Raw genomic sequence first — 20125 nt, 5'->3', positions numbered from 1 at the left:
CACAAAATACGGTTTATTCTGGTATCTGGGGTTCAACATCTAGTGACCTCGAGGTAGGCCTACAGCTTGTTTAGTTCTGCAAATCTCCGTTAGTTTATTTGAGTGTAATGAGGCCCGTTATAGCTCTTTAAAAAACCTTTATTTTTACCTGAACATTTACATTTTTTTTTTTGAATATTTATAAATTTGTGTGGTGATTGCTTTTTGAATTGAAATTATTAAATACAAGTTATGACAATAAAATGTACTGCCGTATAAATATAACTTTTGTCCTCAAAGACTGCATAACAATTATTTTTTTTAGAAAAAGTTTACATGCTTGGCCATTACTACTTAAAAAGATAATGCATTATAATTTGTTTACATTCAAGAACAGTTACTAATTGAAGTAGTTTGTTTTGGGGCTCATGTGGTGGGCATTTTGGGAGGGAAAATCTTCCGACTTGTGTTCCAATCATTTGGCGTATAGTTCAGATAACTAGTTTTGGAAAATTCAAAAGCTCGGTGAGTTTTTCAAGAGAGGGCGCTATCAGAAGTGTCTGTGGGGGAGGTTGGGGGGGGGGGGGTATCCGGGGGACAGAATATTGCCACACACCGGACGGGTATTTCTGTACCATCTGCAACATTTCTATTAATTAAGCGAAACAAGTCGTATCTCCCAATAAGGACAAGTTTCAGATGAGTGGAAACGTGTGACGAACGTCCCCGTCCACAAAAAAAACCTTTACTTTCAAAACAAATAGTCAATAATTGGTGTACTTGGAATTGATAAAACTAACGGCGCATTATTGTGACAAAGAATATGATGATAACGCCCTCTTTGAGCTCAAAATCCTTCTACTCTAAGCGTATAAATAGTTGGTTGTTCCTGAGTGACCCAGTTGAATTTTTTTTCTAGCAGCGGTTCATTATATGGTGAATTTATTTAAGAGGCTAGGACTATTCCGCAAGTGAAGTTGTTTTCGAACGTCTTCTTTTGTTGTGTGCGGGCAGCACTCATAGTTTCTAATCGATACCATGCAAACTGTGCACATAATCGATTACAGGACTTGCTCATAGCCTGGTCAATACCTCGTACAATCTAATCGCAATACAAATGCACAAGAAACTATGTTCCTGCGCAAAGATAGTTAAATGTATTTGTCAGTCTTGTACAACATGAATAATAAATGCCGTTGTCGGACAAATATAGCAAATCATCTGCTGTTCGTCTCGGGAAAACAGTCAGTTTCTCCGCAAGGAGGGAAGGTGTATTGGTCCATTATTTCGGTAAGTAACAGTTTGATATTCAGTCTACAAGTTGCATTCTTTTTTAGTGTGCGGGTCTTTTGTTACTTTGTATTTCTAACCTAACTTATTTTGTAATTTATATAGTTTTGGTATTGATTGTGTATTCTTGTATTTTGGTCAGTGGATTTTTATGTTTTTTAACGTAGACAATACATAATTCTATTCTATCTATTATATCTACTTAAATTTCTGAGGTATGTAGGAAATCAGTACGGTTGCTCGTGGAAATTTCTCTTAAATTTCGACGCCGGTAAACCTTCGGTGTAACAAAAATGTATGTTATAATTACTCGCACCGTTACACCCATCCCGGCCTGAAACCCACCCACCACCCAGGCGCAGCAGACAGGCATGCTGCAGTTGGGCGTGCGAGAGCGATAACGCGCCACTTACAAGATGCAGTCTCGTGTATTTTTAGAGATCGGCAAAAAATGACTGTTTAATTATCTCCGCAATTTATACTTGAATTCGAAGCAAAGTCAATTATGTGCAATTTCCTGCATCTCCTGCCGCGAAAACTAATAGTAACTTAAAACTATAAAAGTATAAAACAAATCTCAAATCACTCGCCAAGCAAAGACTCGGTCGGCATGACGGAACATTGAAATGCGTCACAAAATCCAGGTGTCGGGATGTGAAAAGCCCTATATTTAATTCCATTGTGAATGAACACCATTTTATCAATATCGTGTTTATCTGTTGTTTCAGTCATACTGACGTTAGAATGTACACATATAATTACCAGTATGCACACAATACAAAGTTATCATTATCATCACATCAGATTAAACAATAGTTATTCCCTCATTATAGAGTTGCACACCGCCACCACCGCCCCGTATTCGGAAACAAAGACCAAGAATTCCCTTTACTGGTTATTAATTTTCGGTGATTTATTGCCGAAAGTGAAATACATTATTGCGACGTAAATTGTCGCTTGACAAAGATCACAGATGGCGCACTAAGCCAAAGCTATAAACATTGCGCGTATACCGATGTGCAATCGGTTGCTGATATTTCATTGTTTAATTTCTCATTTCTCCTGAAGACGAGCTGAAGACAATTTAAGCGTTAACATATTTTTGCTGTGTCTTATCGACTAAATTATCCTTTGTTCTAGGGGGCAAAGCAGCTTTCTTTTGTATATAAAATAAAGAGTGCCTATCATCTATGAGAAACTACAAATCACTTGGAATACTAGAGAGGCATTAGCAATGTGCAACTCGTCTCTGTTGCCTTTGTGACATTTTACTGAAATAATAGTTATTGTCATGTAATAATTAAAATTACATGACTTCTGTTATTTACAATTTTTATGATTATTCTATTCTTTAAAATAATTCAATGAGAACAGGTGCATTAGTCATTCAGTCATAAAAGGCTACGGTGCATGTCTTTTTGTGTATGCAAACATATTGCACTTTGAAAAAGTTCTGTTACGGCTACTAAATACACAGTGCACTAGTATCACGGTCTCCCCTAAAAACATTTCGCACATCTGTCAACCAAAATCTTTCTGGTCTTCTTTATGTTCGTCAAATTGACAAAAATGCGAACAATTATAGCCCAGACATAATGCCTAGCCATAAAACATGATCAAAACACCTTTCGGTATACGTTAATCTCAAGTCATAAAAAGTGTGTTGGAGTGTCCTGCCTGTCACTGAATTTGAACAGCGAAGTACAAACGTTTTCATACCACAACTCAACACAATGCAAGGATCATGGATGTGTATTAATTAACTGAAACAATGTTACCCTCATTAGTTGCAAAGTAAATACACTTGTTTTTAACTTGCAGCACAGTTTGGTTCACTTACATAATGCCTGTTCCAATGGTTGTTGTGGGTGTCTTGAGCTCATAACTCGGGTGCTACTGTCTCTCTACCGGTGAAGCGCGCATCACTGGTAAGACGCTACCGAGTGTCGTTGACATTATTCGGCATCCGTTGGTCCCAATTTGAGGTCTCGGTGTTCTCACTTCTTGCACGAAAATAACTGCTTTCTTAACTGCATAATTCGCAGTGTATTCCCCCAACCAAAATTACTGTTGTTTTCATTACCTTCCGTTGGCATTCCAAAGAGAAACGCACGTTTTGCTTGCAAGTTTTCACACTGCAACTTCTCACTGGAGGCCGCCATCTTTAAATGTGCCGCCAGTGTGTAAACAACGGCTGTTTCCGGTGGGAATATTTGTAATAGCCAAATAAGAATTATGATAGCGATCATGAAACAGGATAGGAATACACAATACAAATCAATATTTATTTTACAAATAATGAATGTCAACGAAGCAAAAGGAATACAACAACTGACAAGGAAAAATGTGCAAATATTACGAAAAGGCTATTTATTTAATAAATGACCTACACAGACCCAGAATATTTGAATGACACAACTTTTCTTATAGACTGTATAAATTTATATTTGTTTTTATGTTCGGGCTATTTCGTTTTCAGCGCAGACAATCGACATGATGGTTGGTGGACACTTTCCCGGAAGAGGGGCAACATCGCTCCTCGTCCTCGCCCTAATTATCAACCTCGTCCCCTCGTCCTTTGCGGAGGTAGCTTGCTACGAGCAGTCGATTGAATTCTTCAGCACTCCAAGTGTGTCGATGTCGCTGTTTTTGACCGACGGACAGGACATCACAAACTCCTCGGTGGCCGACTGCGCTCGACTGTGTCGGCGAAGCGATGGCTGCTTATCGTTCACAGTAATATCATTAATCTGATCTAGGTGGTATCAAAAGGGAATTGGAAAGAGAGTCAAAATTAACTATAGTCAGCCCGACTCAGCATGCAATGGGTCTCTCCTTGCCTCAGCAGAGACCCGAATGTCTGACCCGGGAGTTTTTTTTTAGAGTGAGCTAGCTGTTAAAGGCAGTATAATGGTCTAAAATACCAATTCATTTGTCTCTAAAAGTGATGGACCCATTGCATTCTATGGCTGCCACAGTTGATGAAAATGTGTGTACGTATAAATTATATCAAAGGCTGTCATTGCTTGAGAGTTGTGCGCAGCGCGTAAACACGTGCACGTGTGACATCAAAGATGGCGGTCAATGACGTCATATCTACCAGGCAAGGTGAGACTACGTACCTTCTTAATTAATGCATTAGGGTCTTTAAGAGAGACATTAAGATACCATTAATATGGTTTTGATTACAGTATTCGAAGATGTCCGAGTTCTGTTCATTGCATCCTCATGACAGCTCCACCGGGCTGGAGTTCCAGCATGCAGCAGAGACGGACGATTTGTATTATGAGATGGTGGACAAACACATCGATAGAACTGTAAGTTTGACAGAATAAATTCAACATTTTGAGCTGAAAATATATAATATAAATCTATAATTTGTTTCTGACATTATTAAGGATTTTACTTTACGTTGTGTCGTCAAGCAATATTTCAAATGCAATTCTATTGCGATTACGGAACCCTCATGTGCTTCGAATAATCACAATATTATGTTCTAACGGCAAACATAAATCAGTCGGTAACATTATAATGTGTTTCATTGAACGTGCCCAAATGTCATACAACTGCTTAAAAACACACACAAAAAGAAGCCAAGCACTATAAGCTTACCATGATATTAGGTTACCAGCCAAACCAACACATCACATATACACTTTGTGACTGGTGTCCTGCTCATTTGCTGCTTAGCAACAACTTGTTAAGCAATATTTTTGCTTAAGCAGCTTTAAGAACTGTGTATAATTATATTTTGGTTAATTTTTGTTGTTACACATTAGGAGTATCTCGGGGGCTGTGTCAACAACTACAAGAGAACATGTCAAAATGGCGGATCGTGCAAATCCGATTGCTCCGATGAAGGGTTCTATTGCGCATGTGCGGAAAACTACCGCGGGGACCGCTGCCAGTTTGGTACGTTTAAATCCTACACGTGAGATTAAAACAAGTCCACAAAGGGACTTGAAACACAATGGGGGACTTGGACACGTCAACACAGTGCTTTTTATAGTGTTGACGAATATGATTTCCCTTATTAAAGTGTACCAAACAACAAAGGAATGTCCACACAACGAACCTGTTGCAGTTTGTTGGCTAAGTGACTTGCGTCATCTCTTGCAACTTGGGACAAGGACACGGAATTTTATCATGTTTTTTTTTAGTTACTTGTGTCAAATTTGCGATTTGGGGAAGAGTCACGAAACTATAGACCTTATGCATATGACGTCATTTCAGTAGGGCGCCCTCACCTAGAGGTCAAAAGGAGGTTGTTCATTGGCCAATCCTGTGCGCCGCGCGTACAAATTTGTGCGATTCGATTGTTTCGTCACCGTTTTTCCACTAAGATGGCCGCTGGATGACGTCAATGCATAAGGTCTAGTGTGAACATGTACGTTAAGTCTAAGATGCCCTTTAGATAACTTCGTAATTTTTTTCCCCGCCTTTTCTCGCAGCACGTGAGGACGAGCCTGTACTCGTGCAAACGCTAGAGGGCTCTCCATCCCAAGGTAGCACGGGATTCACCTTCAACAATGAGCACTTTCTCATCGTTGGTGGCTAGTAAGTTTTACTCTCATCATTTGTACATACAAAAATTTTAATTAATGTATGTACAAATGATGACATCGTATTCAGTCTGGTCGTATTGAAAGCTAGATCTAGGTTTAATAGGTCTATATGAAGAAAAATTGAACCTGTGAAAGTTTGACTCTGTTCAATCGAAAATTTGACTTTTGAACACTATGGGAAGTTTGAACGCAGCAGACTTTTGACAATTGGGCAACCATTGGATACTATGTGACAGCAAACTTATTAATCTTGGTTGCACATGCTCAGAACAATGTAAACAGTGGAAGTTTAACTGGGAGTCTACCGCCACCTAGCGTTTCAAAGTGTTCCATTATCTGTACACAATCATGCTAGTAATTACTAACTATATTTGAACGTGTTGGGTTGAAAATGCTTATATAGGACATCCTATGCTATATAGACACACTTTAATCTGGTATATATTCGGCATTTATAGATAAACAACAAACTTCTCTTTGCAGCATCAGCAGCTACAACGGTTCAGAAATTGAGGCCACGACCAGAGTGTTTAAATTCAACGAATCAACGGCCGCGTACGAGTACGACCAGGATCTGATTGGCTTGAGTATGGCCAAACAAATAACGCCCATGGTGATTGGTGAAAAGCTCTTTGTCTTTGGCGCCAATTTCCAGACATTTGGCGGGTCAAGGACCGTCGATTCGATCGTGTACATCTACTCGAACGGTATAGTGAAACTGCTGAATGAATAAATGTTATAATTATTAGTGAAACTGACAGTGAATGGTCTCTTTCTCCCAAATGAACACGAGTCACAAACGAGAGGTTGCCAATTACCAGGGCCAAATTTCATAAAGCCTTCAAGCACACAAAACTTTGCTAAGCACAGAACTGTTTTGCTTGGCAATTAGGTTACCAGCCAAATTATACCATATACTTTCCATTGCTGCGACTGGTACTCCATTCATTTCATGCTTAGTCAGGAAATTTGTTAAGTATTTCTACTGCTTAACAGCTTCATGAAATTGGACCCAGTGCATTTACCTTTACACTTTTGCCGTTACCAATAATTCTTTTACCCGGATGCAGGAACCTTCGACTCCTTCCAAACGATGACTACCTACGGAGCTTGGGCAAGTACCTTCTTATCTTCCACTGCCGGCCCCAACTACATGTTCATTTCAAACTCCAGAGGTGACAACTACAATATGGACTCCCCCATTTACAAATGGTACAGCGAGTACGACAAGTTCTACCACGTGCAAAACGTTGGGACCAAAGGAGCGGGGACGCCTGTTCTATTTGAGATCGCAGGGGTGTCGTATTTGGTGGTGCCGTTTTCCTATGGGGACAGTGCTGGATACAATGCCCAGCCAGAGCTGTGGAAGCAATCGCAAACTAGTTGTGAGTATTACGTTTATGATATCCATATTCATTCATAAAAAGCATGGTATCTTTTAGACTTCTGGACAAGCCATTATAGCGTGACGGCTCTCACGCGACTCTCGCGGAACTGCTGCTCTCTCGCGAGAGTCCTAGCTCCCACCTACTGCCCCATATAAAGCCATAGAAGCGACGGCAGAAGTATCGCGGGACCAGCAGTCTCGAGCGTCTCGCGAGAACTGCGAGAGTCACAAATAGAACCGTAACGCTATAATCGCGACTAACCTTAACGACTTGTCTACAAGTCTAGGCATTTTTTGATGAGATATAGGGAGCTCTAGAAGTGCCATTGATCGACTTGTAGATATCAGAATGTCGACGTCATGAATGTAGAACAGTTGCTTCTCGAGACAATAGTTGGATGAAATGAGATAAAGAATGTTACCATTCTTGTATTCATCTCGGGTAGATGACACACATCAAGGGGTCGATTTTATAAAGAGCTGGGGTGGATTTCACAAAGAGTTAGGACTAGTCTTATCTCGAGTTAGGACCAGTTACTCGTCCTAACTTAGGACTATCCATGCAATTCGTATATCTCCTAGGACTAGTTCTAAGTTAGGACTAGTCCCAACTCTTTGTGAAATCGACCCCTGATCGCGAATTAATCTTTAATCAAAGTGTGATCAAAGTTAACATACAAATCATTATGGTATAATGTTGACATCTCATCTTAAGATTGAGTGTTGGTGCTTGGTGAAATTGAGCACAAGCATGTCATCATTATGTGATAAAATATCTCTACAAAAGGTTGTCATTTTAAAGATCCCAAGATTTGACCCACAACTCAATTATGTGATAAAAGATCTATACAAAAAGGTGGGTTGGCATTTAAAAACAAAAACAAGATTTGAACCACAACTCAAATAATTATGTGGTTAAAGATCTATACAAACAAGTGGTTTGCCATTTTTAAAGATCCTCAAGATTTGAACCACAACTCACCATATTTCAATGCTTCACACAGATGTTTACATGGGTTGCTTTCTGGATGACGGGAACCGTGCAATGTCAGCGGACTTGTACAATCCAGGCACTATGGCTATAGAGACTTGTGTAACCTACTGTCGACTCCGTGGTCATCCGTACGCAGGGCTGCAAGCTGGGTCTCATTGCTTCTGTGGAGATGAGAACTACGATGTATACGGACTGCGAAGTGATGGGGAGTGCAGCTCTAACTGCAACGGAAATAGTAACGAGCAATGCGGAGGCTCTTGGAGGAACTCCGTGTATCTTACTGGTATGCATTTTTTTCTATACATCAACAAAATTACCATCCTCAAAAATTGTCTCTGATGTTTTTGAAGGATTCCCTCTTTTGAATCGAGTTAGACAAACAAAAGTTTCCCATAGAAAAGCACTGCGACATTGGCAATGATTCGTAGTGCAGAAGAACAGTACTACCGGCTTATCAAACTGTGGCCATTTTGTTTGTTTCCCCGTGTTATCAATAAGGTCATACCACTATGTAATCAACCAGTGAAGGGGCCAGACTACTTCAATGCCAAGTCTGAATCAATATTGGCTCCGCTCCACGTCTCAACCCAGACTGCTGGAATGGGCTGATGATGAGCTTGTACAAAATGTTGTTAAGGACGTAGCGCTGCAAGATGGGAGCGATTGCACTACGGTCGCCGCAATGCGCACAATTAAAAACACAATGTTCGCACACGATTGATGAGATTATGATAAAACATGGATAAACGATATTTTTTAAAAAACTAATGTAAAAAGAATGTTGCGATCGAGCTCATATTGTTTAGTACAAGAGGAAGAAATACTGTGTACAATTTGCAATGGATTTACACATTGAAAGTCAAAATTTTAGTATCAGGAAGAGGTGACATGGTTTTGATCAGTTGGGTGATGGTCCAATGCGTTTACGCCCAGCCCATCCCAGCACATTTGGATTAGGCGCTGGGGTAGAGCAACGAATCATCATGAAATCAAACTCGTCCCCAAGGGTGATCGATCTGTACTAATCAGAATGTTGCATTTTTGGCCCTGCACAGATCACTCGTGGACGTTACTCCAGACGCTCCCTGACGCCACTGCCACCGTCGCTGCGACTCATTTCCACCACGCTGGATCGGACTACCTCGTCCTGACACCAGAGACGGACGGCTCGAGTTGCGACCACGACTTGGTGACCTACGTCTGGAACGGAGAGAACGAAGAGTTCCAGACCCATCAGAAGATACCAGAAACACAGTGCATTGTGGACGTAGAGGTTTTCAAGGTTTGTGCAATGTGGGAAGAAAAGAAGTACGGATACAAATTAAAGAGTTATTATATCCAATTGGACACTTGGGAACGCGCTAGGGCAGCAGACTTTATCAGGACAATTTCCCTTGTTTGCGTTGTTCTGGGCACAAACGCACACATAACCAGGAACGATGGATTTACCTGGTAAGTCTGCTGCCACCTAGCGTCCAAATTTTGTTCCATTACCTGAATCACTTCTTTTCCCTACACACAGGCAAACGGTCGGATGTTCCTGATCATCGGTGCATCTCGGACTCAGCATACCGTGTCCAGTAACGACGACTACACCGTGCAGAACAGGATCTATATCATGGAAGGAAGCATCTTCGTCCTGTACTGGTCTATAGAGGGCCAGGCCACGATGGACTGGAGTGTCTTCCAAAGGAACGGGGAAACTTACCTGACACAAGCCAACATGAGGAGCGCTAATAATGGAAGTGATTATGGCGAGGCAGAGTTTAACATATATCAATGGTACTAGGATTCACGAACTTCATCCCGAGTACCAGGGCCCATTTTCATCAAGCCTGTAAGCACAAAAATTTGCTTAGCATGAAATTTCTTCCTTAACAAAAACAGGATTACCAACCAAAGTTCAACGTGATTTTCAGGATAAGCAAACAACAGCTGAATGCCAGTATAAGCAAAATTTAACAAATTAAAATCTGGTTGGTAATCTTGTTTTTATCAAGGGAGAAATTTCATGCTAAGCAAATGTCTGTGCTTAAAGGCTTTATGAAATTGGGCCCAGGTACCTGTCTATCCTTGCGGATAAAGACAGGGGCCCAGTTTGATCTCGTTTGATCACGGAGAACCATTTTAATGCCAAATGTTGTATAAAGTTATTGTCCACTGTGCAAGAATGCCTTTGTAAGCAATCTGTTGTAAGGAAGGGAGAATTTTTGTAAGAAGATGTTTCGAGAATTTAAGTGTGACTCGATCAGCATTACATTGCACTGCTGAGTAAATGTATATATTATTATTATTAGAAATACATCTATATCATTATTGTGTATGGTTTTTGACCCTGAGCGCGAAAGTTGCTCTCTAGTCGCAGCGTAAACATTATAAATAACAGATTCCGTTTGAAAACTGTATGTCCTCGGGATGATTGTAGTTATTACACAAATTGCCAGTACTTATTAAACCGACCCACGACTGGGAGGGCCGTGGGGAAAGGGGGAGGGGAAGTGGGTGGTGGTGTGGGGGGGGGGGGGCTTGCATTTGAACAAATATCTACCAATTCCTGCCATAACTTAAAATCCAATTAAAAAAACCTCTATGGTGACGTCATAACTTGCACTTTGTACATATCATATTTTAATATCCACATTTCGCCCCAAATTAGTACAATATTGTGTGCTTAATCCAATGCTAGTATTTTTTTAAATGTGAGATCAACATCTTGATTACGTTTCTGACATCATTAAGATGTTTGCTATACATAGCAAACGTATTCGAAAAAAATGATATAGTGTGTCTCGTAAAAGATCTTACATTTTGTTGCTGATCTTTCTCTCTGGCAGAACACAAATCCGTTTATTTCTTGGAGTTTGTTGTTTCTTCTTGTCGCACACGAGTTTTATCCGCAATATATCTTCAAGCACGTCATCCATTGTCTTTGTACATTCAAGTCAACATATCCAAACCGAGGCTAGAATGACAGAGAAGTCTGGTACCTTTTAGGTCAAACTGAAAATACCATAACAATTGCATACGAGTATATAATGACCAACACGGTTGCAGCAGGTTAACAAGGGTAAAATGCTATAATTCGAACCTTCACAATGTATACAAGCCCATAAATTTGCAGATAAAAGGAACCGATTTTGTGTGTGCTGCGGATAGACTGTCGAACCGAATACTTTCTTTGGTATGTACACAATCGAGTTTTCTCAATCAAAGAAAGACATCATAATATCGTCTTAAGGGATAGAAGACAGGTTTGTACGGTACTCAAAGCTTATTTGCTTTAAACTTGGGACTTGCCTTCATCATCTTCTTATACTGTGCAGAAACCTCCTCCGGAGTATACTCGCACATTGTCCCCTAAATATAGATCTTCCGTCTGAAACGTTGAGAAGGCTTCGATTAACTCTTTTTTTTTAACTAAGCTTGGCCGAAAACAATGTTATTCTAATCGTTTTTTTCTCCTTAATAGTTTCAACCATTATTTGGTTTACACTTTTCAACCTCAGTCAAACAAGGTACACGTTTTATCTTCTAGGTTTACCAGCCGTCGATTTCACCAAACTCTTCTTACAATAGGATTGATCTTAGGACTTAGGACGAGTTAAGTTCCGTAACCATAGACGTTAGGACGCATTGAACCAATCCTTATAAGTTAGGACGAGTTACCAATCCTGATTTAGGACGAGTTAACACTCGTCCCAACTCGAGATAGGATTAGTCCTAGCGTTTCGTGAAATCGGCTGCAGAGCTGACCTCATAGACCTTATCGCAAATACCAATGCGCAAGCGCAAATACCAATGCGCAAGCGCAGACTGTTGAATGAGGTGCATTGTGGGATAGATATGCATCAAACTTTGCTACCAGCTAGACCACAATGCACCTAATTCCAAGCTTTACGCGCGCGCCCCGGTATTTGCGATAAGGTCTATGTCCGTGGCGTCAAGGTTGCGGATCTCTCAAACCGTTTATGCGAGAATGTGAAGCGGTTCTTCCTTGGGAATGCTGTACGAGGCCAGCTCTTAGGTCGGCGGTCGTAATGTCGGTGCGGCTCTCGCTCGTTCATCTTCTTGCTGTCACCGAAAACTAGAAAGAAATCGAACCCACAAAGAACAAAAATACTAGAAAAATGCTGCACTGTTATGATATGCACGTCAAGGGAACTCTGCAAACTCCCTCAAGGGGATAAAAACACCAAGCCGATAACAGCCAATCTCTCTCATACATTTCACAAACAATGGTTAAACGTAAATGATTACGAATAATGTACACTAAAAAATAAGCGAGAAATTGTAATTCAGTAACTAAAGGACAATACTTTTCTTGGGGGTTAGCTTGGTAGGATTCGAACCCACAACCTTGTGATTGCAAGTCCTGCAGTCTAACCACTGGACCACTGTTAGCTTGGTAGGATTCAAACCCACAACCTTGTGATTGCAAGTCCTGCAGTCTAACCACTGGACCACAGTTAGCTTGGTAAGATTCGAACCCACAACCTTGTGATTGCAAGTCCTGCAGTCTAACCACTGGACCACAGTTAGCTTGGTAGGATTCGAACCCACAACCTTGTGATTGCAAGTCCTGCAGTCTATAACCACTGGACCATTGGAGGCTAGGTACCCGTACATGAACATGGTATATTCCACACGATTTACAATGGCGGCCATCTTGATTTTCTCCCATTCAAATCAATGTAACCAAAGCGAGGCTGTATGGAGAATTAGTCTGGTTCCTTTTGGGTACATTGAAGCTTAGCATGAATTACTCATTGGATACAAGGAACACGACCAGATTTGTGACAGGGTGATGAAAGTCTATAGAAACACCTTCAATGCCTTACCTTTTTGTCCGAGTGTATGACCGAAGTTCTGCGATAGATGTGAGACGATGACGACCAGGAATGCCCGGACTAAGAAACCCAGAATACCACACACCATGACACATGATGGGAGTACCTTCTGAGATGGGTCCCTCAATGTGTGCCACATAAACGAGATCTGTACCGGGAACAGGGGTGATGAAATTATTAGATATTCTGACTCCTTTATGTTTCATTAATACCCGATAGAAAATCAAGTATTTTTTTCTTCAGCAAACTTGAATAATTTTTGTGCAGAAAATTACACCTAGACTTCATTATTTAGAGCTGATTTTACATAAGCATAAAAATGGCTTAAGGTTACCAGTCAAAATACCATATCACATGTACAACTTGTGACCGGGTATTCTGCTTCTTTTTGCTAAGCAGAAAGGAGCCAAGCATAATACTATGCTTTAAGCAGCTTTGTTAGCTGAGGATAAGAGAATATTATTTATAAAACAAAACATTCCTTAAAAAGTCAACAAAAGTAGGGGTTACTAGTTTTCTTGCAAAGGTACTTACATCAATAAACTTGTATGTTGTGTAGACAGGCAGAACCCAACACGTCAGAAGGAATAGGCCCACAAGTACCTTGCTCTCAAATCGAACCTAAAAATGAAATACACACCATAGAGCAGAGTTGGATCATGTCTTCATTGAACGTCAGGGTCAAGTCCATGTCCACCATAATATTCCTATGGACCGTTATCATAGTACAGCCATCTTAATTTTCTTGACATTCAAATCAATGTAACCAAACCGAGGCTGGAAGGAAAATAGTCTGGTTCCTTATGAATGTTAACATGTATTACTGCTATCTGGATACAAGGAACAATACCAAGATGGTTGCAGCAAACATGATAAAAGTCTATTGCCAGTTACAATTTAAACTTGCATTTTTCACAAATGAATTTGCAACAGCACAATAATCTTTAGAGCAGGTGTATGACAATTTGTTAGTTTCTTACAGCCAGGAAGCCCATGATGTTCCAGATGATAGTGACAGGAAGTCCGAGACCTAAGACGACCTTCTCCATGTTTGTGTTGAGATATATACCATCATCCAGGACAAGAATCACCATACTGGTCTGCAAAAAATAACATCCAAAGATTTGATTCGTCAACATCAATAACAACAACAAAATCATCATAATCAACAACAACAACAACATCATCAACACAAACAAACTTAGAGAAGTATGTAGTCTTACCTCAAGCTGGATGTTGAACTTAAGAAGATCCGAAAACAGAAACATATTGCCGCACAAAGCTAATACATAAACAGACATGAACACTTCTTACTGAAAAATGACAATGAAATTTAACACACAAAGATGGACAATTTGTTTCAAGTTGTGCACAACACTATAACAAAAAGAAGTCAACATAACTGAGTATTTGTCAAAAACGTTTCCTTTGCGAGTGACTTTTACCTTGTAGGTTTATGTTAGCACCGACAGTTCTGAAGATGAGTCGTTTCTGTCGGTAATAGGTAGCTCCTAGGTATACTCCACATACCATAACGAACGGACCAGCAAGACCAATCACTACCAAGCGAACCTACAAAAGATAAATCGTCAAACAATTGACTTCACTTCGTTTGGTTGGGTTGACCCTCTGATAACTAATGAATCCCATACCACTATTTTGAGGCTGCCACCATTATGAATTGATAGCACTGGCAAGTAATCCCCTCATGTGCCCCCTACCCTTTTGAGAAAGAGGTTACACCCCACGAAAACAAAATCCAGATACATGCATTACCCTAAAATAGGGGAACTTGAGGTGGGAGGGGGGAGGGTCTCCCCCACTAGAAGCAATCCCCTCACGGCTGTGTCCCCACCCCACCCTCCCCCTTAACAAAAAACCTGGCCACGCCGCTGTAGAAATATCTGAGATCATGTCATCCAAATAGATTAAACATTGACACAAGAACTTCACTCTGATTCAAGCCAGCCGCAAATCAACCCTTTGAATGAACTGTTTACTCGCCAATTTGACGATATCGAGTCCTTCTCCAAACGTCTCAGCGAAGTTTGAGACGCAGTAGATGAGAAGCACCAAGACGCTGAAGGCAAACACGAATAGTTCGTATGGATGCTCTCGTAGAATGGCATGGATGACGTAGAATAGGCAAAACACTGCAAAATGAACACACCAAACTAAATATTAGGGACTTTTTTTTTTCAAAGGGTGCATGGGTGAGAGCCATTGCTTACTAAAATGTCTGAACCCATGCTCAAAAAGTTAGAAGGTTTTTGAAATTATTTCCGTCCTAAGAGTACGTCCTGGAGTAAAATTGTTCAATGAGCTTTTGGAAGAAATATCTGAATTAAATTTTGCAAGATTTCATCCCTCTATGCGTACAGGGTAGTTAATTGACCCAGATCCAAATGAACCATTTCGGGGTCAGTTTGACCCAGAATGTGTTGACCCAGAATGTGTTTGACCGAGAAATGGGTAAGGTTCCCTGGGACCATGCAGGGTCAACCCCAATCTTGTTGTATCTTTTTTCGAGTAAAGTATAAATACCAACCTATGTTAACAATAAGTAAAAGATTAAAGGTGAAATCAGCTGATGCTTTATCTGAGACAGCGAGCCGGTCTATGGTCAAGCCGAGCGTAACGAGGAGGCTTACTGCTACCGTACCGACGAACAACTTCTCCTGCAGGCTGATGTTGGACCACTTACGGTACTGGAGAGAGAACAAAGTTTCATCAATTAAGGCCGACAGTTTTTTTTTTTTTATAGGGGTCCACTTTCAAAAAGCCAGTTAGCACAAAAACTTGCTTTCAGCACAACAAACTTTTGCTAGGCAAAAATAATGTTACCGTACAGTTTCGCCGGTCATTTCTTTCTCACCCAAGAAATTCGCTAAGCAGAATTTCTGTTTAACAGAAAGAGCCTTGGGTCAATACCATTACTTTCAAAGTTTTGAAGATACATTCTGCGCCTATATGTTATTTCAAAGAGGACTACAGTTTATCTAAAATAGTGCAGCCATCTTGATCTTCTCACTTTCAAACCAACGTAACCAAAGTGAGGCTGGAGGGGCCATGAGTCTGGTTCTTTTGTGTACGATAAAAATTAACATGCAAGACTGATTGTTGGATACTGGGTGTATGGCAAAGATGGTGAAAGCACAACGGTCCGGCAGTGTGTAAAGTTGTTCACAGTTGGATTTTCATAAAAAAGCACTTAAACATAAAAACAACGCCCTATGCACTTTCACATAAAAAATGACAGCCAAAACCAAGGTGTCAAAGTAAAGTTGCGATTTCCCCTTTAACGGGGCATCATCCCACTCCCGTTAACCACAGAGGGGTGACATTTAGCTGAGATTAACCGAGAAGGTTATATTACCCGCACGGTGCCTGGATGCCCCCACCGGGTTTCATCAACGTAGTAATCACACAATGATTCACAACCGGCCCGGAACTTAAACTTAAAGGGGAGGTATGCAACCCGATACTTAATTTGGATGACAAATAAGAACTGAATATCTGACTCTGCGTGTGGGCAGAAAATCTTGCTTAACAGTTTACTTATAGCAAAGCAACAGTTAAAGCCATTGGACCCTTTCGGTACAGAAAAAAAAAAAGTTCACAGATTTACAAATAATTTACAGGGTTTACAGAAGGTAATGGTGAAAGACTTCTCTTGAAATATTAGTCCATGAAATGCTTTACTTTTTGAGAAAACGGTAAAACAATATAAATTCTCGTTAACGAGAATTACGGATTTGTTATAAACACATGTCATGACACGGCGAAACGCGCGAAAACAGGAGTGGGTTTTCCCGTTATTTTCTCCCGACTCCGATGTCCGATTGAGCCTAAATTTCCACAGGATTGTTATTTTATATATAAGTTGTGATACACGAAGTGTGGGACTTGGACAATACTGTTTACCGAAAGTGTATAATGGGAGAACCGATTCAGATCACACTGACCCGGTTACCAATATGTGATAGATAAGCGAGATAATTATGTGCTTGGGAAAGCTTTGTACGAAAAGAAAATGCCTGAAACTTGGCGTAGGTCTCGATTTCACAAAGCACTCAGATTCGATCTTAAAGGAACACGTTGCCTTGAATCGGACGAGTTGGTCAAAACAAAAGCGTTTGAAACCGTTTTTTATATAATGCATATGGTTGGAAAGATGTTTTAAAAGTAGCATACAATGACCCACACAAGTTTGCCTCGAAATTGCGTGGTTTTCCTTCTACTGTGCAAACTATCACCGTCGGCCATTTATGGGAGTCAAAATTTTGACCCCCATAAATGGCCGACGTGTTAGTCGACGAGGTTAAAGGAAAACCACGCAATTTCGAGGCATGTTTGTGTGGATCATTGTATTCTACTTTTACAACATCTTTCTACCCATATGCATTTTTTTAAAAACGGTTACAAACGTTTTTCAAAGACCAACTCGACCGATCCAAGGCAACATGTTCCTTTAAAGATGAGTTGTTAGTGTTCACCATAATGATTTGCATTGTGACGTCACACTTAGCTTAGTATTTATAAGATTGAAACACATCTTAAAATCAATCTCGGCTCTTTGTGAAATCATGTTCTGTTGATAGCGATTATGTATGGATTGCCATTATTCAAAACAAACTTTAAAACGGTCCCAAAATGAAGCCATGTGGAACCCATTCACTTCTTTAATCACACGCAATGCCGCACTTTCCTCCAGTTTTCACTAATCATTCCCGTTGTTATCAACAGATCTCCACGCCCACGTTGTAAATGCCATCTACTTCAATCTATATTTCTCAATCTCTTACAATTTTGTGTTAGCCATAAACATAATATTGAGCCTTTAATTGCGTCGTGAGAGATAAAAATGAAGAAAAGTTAGACAAGTTTTAACCCATATAGTATCCCCAAAGTATAAAGCATTAAAAAGGAACACGTTGCCATGGATCGGTCGAGTTGGTCTTCCAAAATCGTTCTGTTTTGTTATAATGCATATGCATTTCAAAACAAATGGTTTCAACGCTTTTTATAGACCAACTCGTCCGGTCCAAGGCAACGTGTTCCTTAAAGGTTCAGGACTTCAGAATCTACTCTTTATATAAGCAGAAGCTCTTTTATAGAGTTCTCTTTATAACGGGAGCTTAAAAAGAAACCGTTCAGCTATAACTTAGTTTTTGCCCTTCAAACGCTAACGAACCGTTATATAAAGAAGTTCTGCGTATAAAGAGCGTATGGTATCCATTCTGAAGTTCAAAATCCCATGTGTAGTCTGGCTACGGGGAAACCAAACAAAATGGCGGCCGAGTGTTGCGCACAAAGTACATCAGTCTGTGTTTTGGTTTGGGTTTGGACCTCTCTCTACTTCAGCGCCCCATGACTTCTGTAATTCGCCGGATATTGATGACTAAATAAGAGGAGAACAAAGTTTGACGTCTATGAGCCGCTCATTGTGCGAAGGTAGGTTGTGTAAACGTGTTAACCACACCGCTATAATAACAATAATAATACTTACAAGGTGCATGAGGCAATCAAAGGTCATGAGGTTAATCAAATGCGAGCAGTTGAATGACCCGCCCTTTTTGGGATCTAATAAAGACTAATTGATTTGGATATTAAAAATTGAATTGAATTGGATCAGGCACGAGGCAAAAACTAAAACTTCATCTGTGGTTGGGATTTTTTCTTTCAACAATGTAACTGAGAAATTTGGATGTCATTGAAACATCTGATTAAACATAAAGAACGGACTCTGGCTAAAGAAATAGACATTTCTGATGTCGCACAATGTACTCATTTACAATGAAAACAGATTGAGGCAAAGTGCTTGTTTGACATCTTAAGTTTCCGTTTCCTGCCAACACTTTTTCCTTGTTATGAAATAAAACAGTATAGCATTTCAATGCACACAATGTCAAGGGTTTGGAAAACAAATACTAAGCAAAAGTTGTACCAATAAAGTCAGTGGACTTACCGGACCAACAACGGTATCCACCACGGGTCTTTCGCGTTCCACATCGACCCCAAAGTGCGCGAAGGTAGCCGGTCGATCCTGGTCCTTATATAGCGTGAAGTACGGCTTGAGATCCAGCCCAAACTCCGCAAATGTTGCCGGGCGCTCTAGAAGTTGAACCCGCCCTGGCGGCTTCTGTCGTAACTTGTCCATGGGAAGATTCTCTACTTTTATCGGCGGTCCAACCACACAAGTTTCCTCTGACGTTAAATCTCACATCTTCACATACGTTTTTCTAACTAAGATGTTTCTAAGATTTTCTTATATGCACAACATAATGAGTAGCACAATCAAGGTGATGAAACAATGTACACTATCACATCTTTGGGTGTTGCCATTCTCGCCAAGTTATTACAAAAGTGCATGCACAAGTAATCCATCCTTGTGTCTTCTAAACTAGACTCGATGGCTTAATTCCCCGAAGAAGACACTTGGACAGTATGACTGTACAATTACGCGGGTCTTATTAAATCAGACGGCCGGGCCTGTCTGTACCTTGGTCCAACAAAAAGTTGTGACTGCATATCGCAATTAGACTGGCCAACAGTCCTTAACAATAAAGCGTATTCAATCAGACGGCCGGGCCTGTCTGTACCTTGGTCCAACAAAAAGTTGTGACTGCATATCGCAATTAGACTGGCCAACAGTCCTTAACAATAAAGCGTATTCAATCAGACGGCCGGGCCTGTCTGTACCTTGGTCCAACAAAAAGTTGTGACTGCATATCGCAATTAGACTGGCCAACAGTCCTTAACAATAAAGCGTATTCAATCAGACGGCCGGGCCTGTCTGTACCTTGGTCCAACAAAAAGTTGTGGCTAAAGAGCGCATTAGACTGGCTATCAGTCCTTAACATGAAAGCTTATTATGGTCTTATAAAAATCTAGACGGCCGGGCCTGTCTGTACCTTGGTACAACAAAAAGTTGTGACAACATATCGCATTAGACTGGCCATCAGTCCTAATAACATGGAAGTCCCTTGGTAAAAAAAACCCGGTGCAACTGCATATCGCAATAGACTGGCTATCAGTCATTAACATGAAAGTTAAAGGTACT

At 40.5% G+C, this 20125-nt stretch overlaps 2 protein-coding genes across 2 annotated transcripts; one reads left to right on the top strand and one right to left on the bottom strand.

Moving 5' to 3' along the window:
* Positions 1–1196: 1196 nt before the first annotated feature.
* Positions 1197–10681, top strand: LOC139950380 (uncharacterized). Its single transcript, XM_071949010.1, has 10 exons — positions 1197–1269; positions 3749–4005; positions 4461–4586; positions 5049–5181; positions 5721–5826; positions 6318–6541; positions 6905–7219; positions 8226–8498; positions 9271–9497; positions 9738–10681. The coding sequence occupies exons 2-10, from the start codon at positions 3763–3765 to the stop codon at positions 10002–10004; spliced, it is 1914 nt and encodes a 637-aa protein (XP_071805111.1). The 5' UTR covers positions 1197–1269; positions 3749–3762; the 3' UTR covers positions 10005–10681.
* Positions 10682–10801: 120 nt separating this feature from the next.
* LOC139950382 (uncharacterized) lies at positions 10802–19628 on the bottom strand. Its single transcript, XM_071949012.1, has 9 exons — positions 19031–19628; positions 15611–15770; positions 15067–15215; positions 14508–14634; positions 14286–14344; positions 14043–14162; positions 13597–13683; positions 13054–13210; positions 10802–12299 (listed from the first exon to the last, which is right to left on the bottom strand). Exons 1-9 carry the CDS (start codon positions 19220–19222, stop codon positions 12142–12144), a joined length of 1209 nt encoding a protein of 402 aa, XP_071805113.1. The 5' UTR covers positions 19223–19628; the 3' UTR covers positions 10802–12141.
* Between the last annotated feature and the right edge of the window lie 497 nt (positions 19629–20125).

This window comes from Asterias amurensis, chromosome 18 (assembly GCF_032118995.1).
Source record: "Asterias amurensis chromosome 18, ASM3211899v1".
Lineage (NCBI taxonomy): Eukaryota > Metazoa > Echinodermata > Asteroidea > Forcipulatida > Asteriidae > Asterias > Asterias amurensis.
Note: the sequence above shows the minus strand (reverse complement) of the source record. Positions and strands in the feature narration are given on the sequence as shown.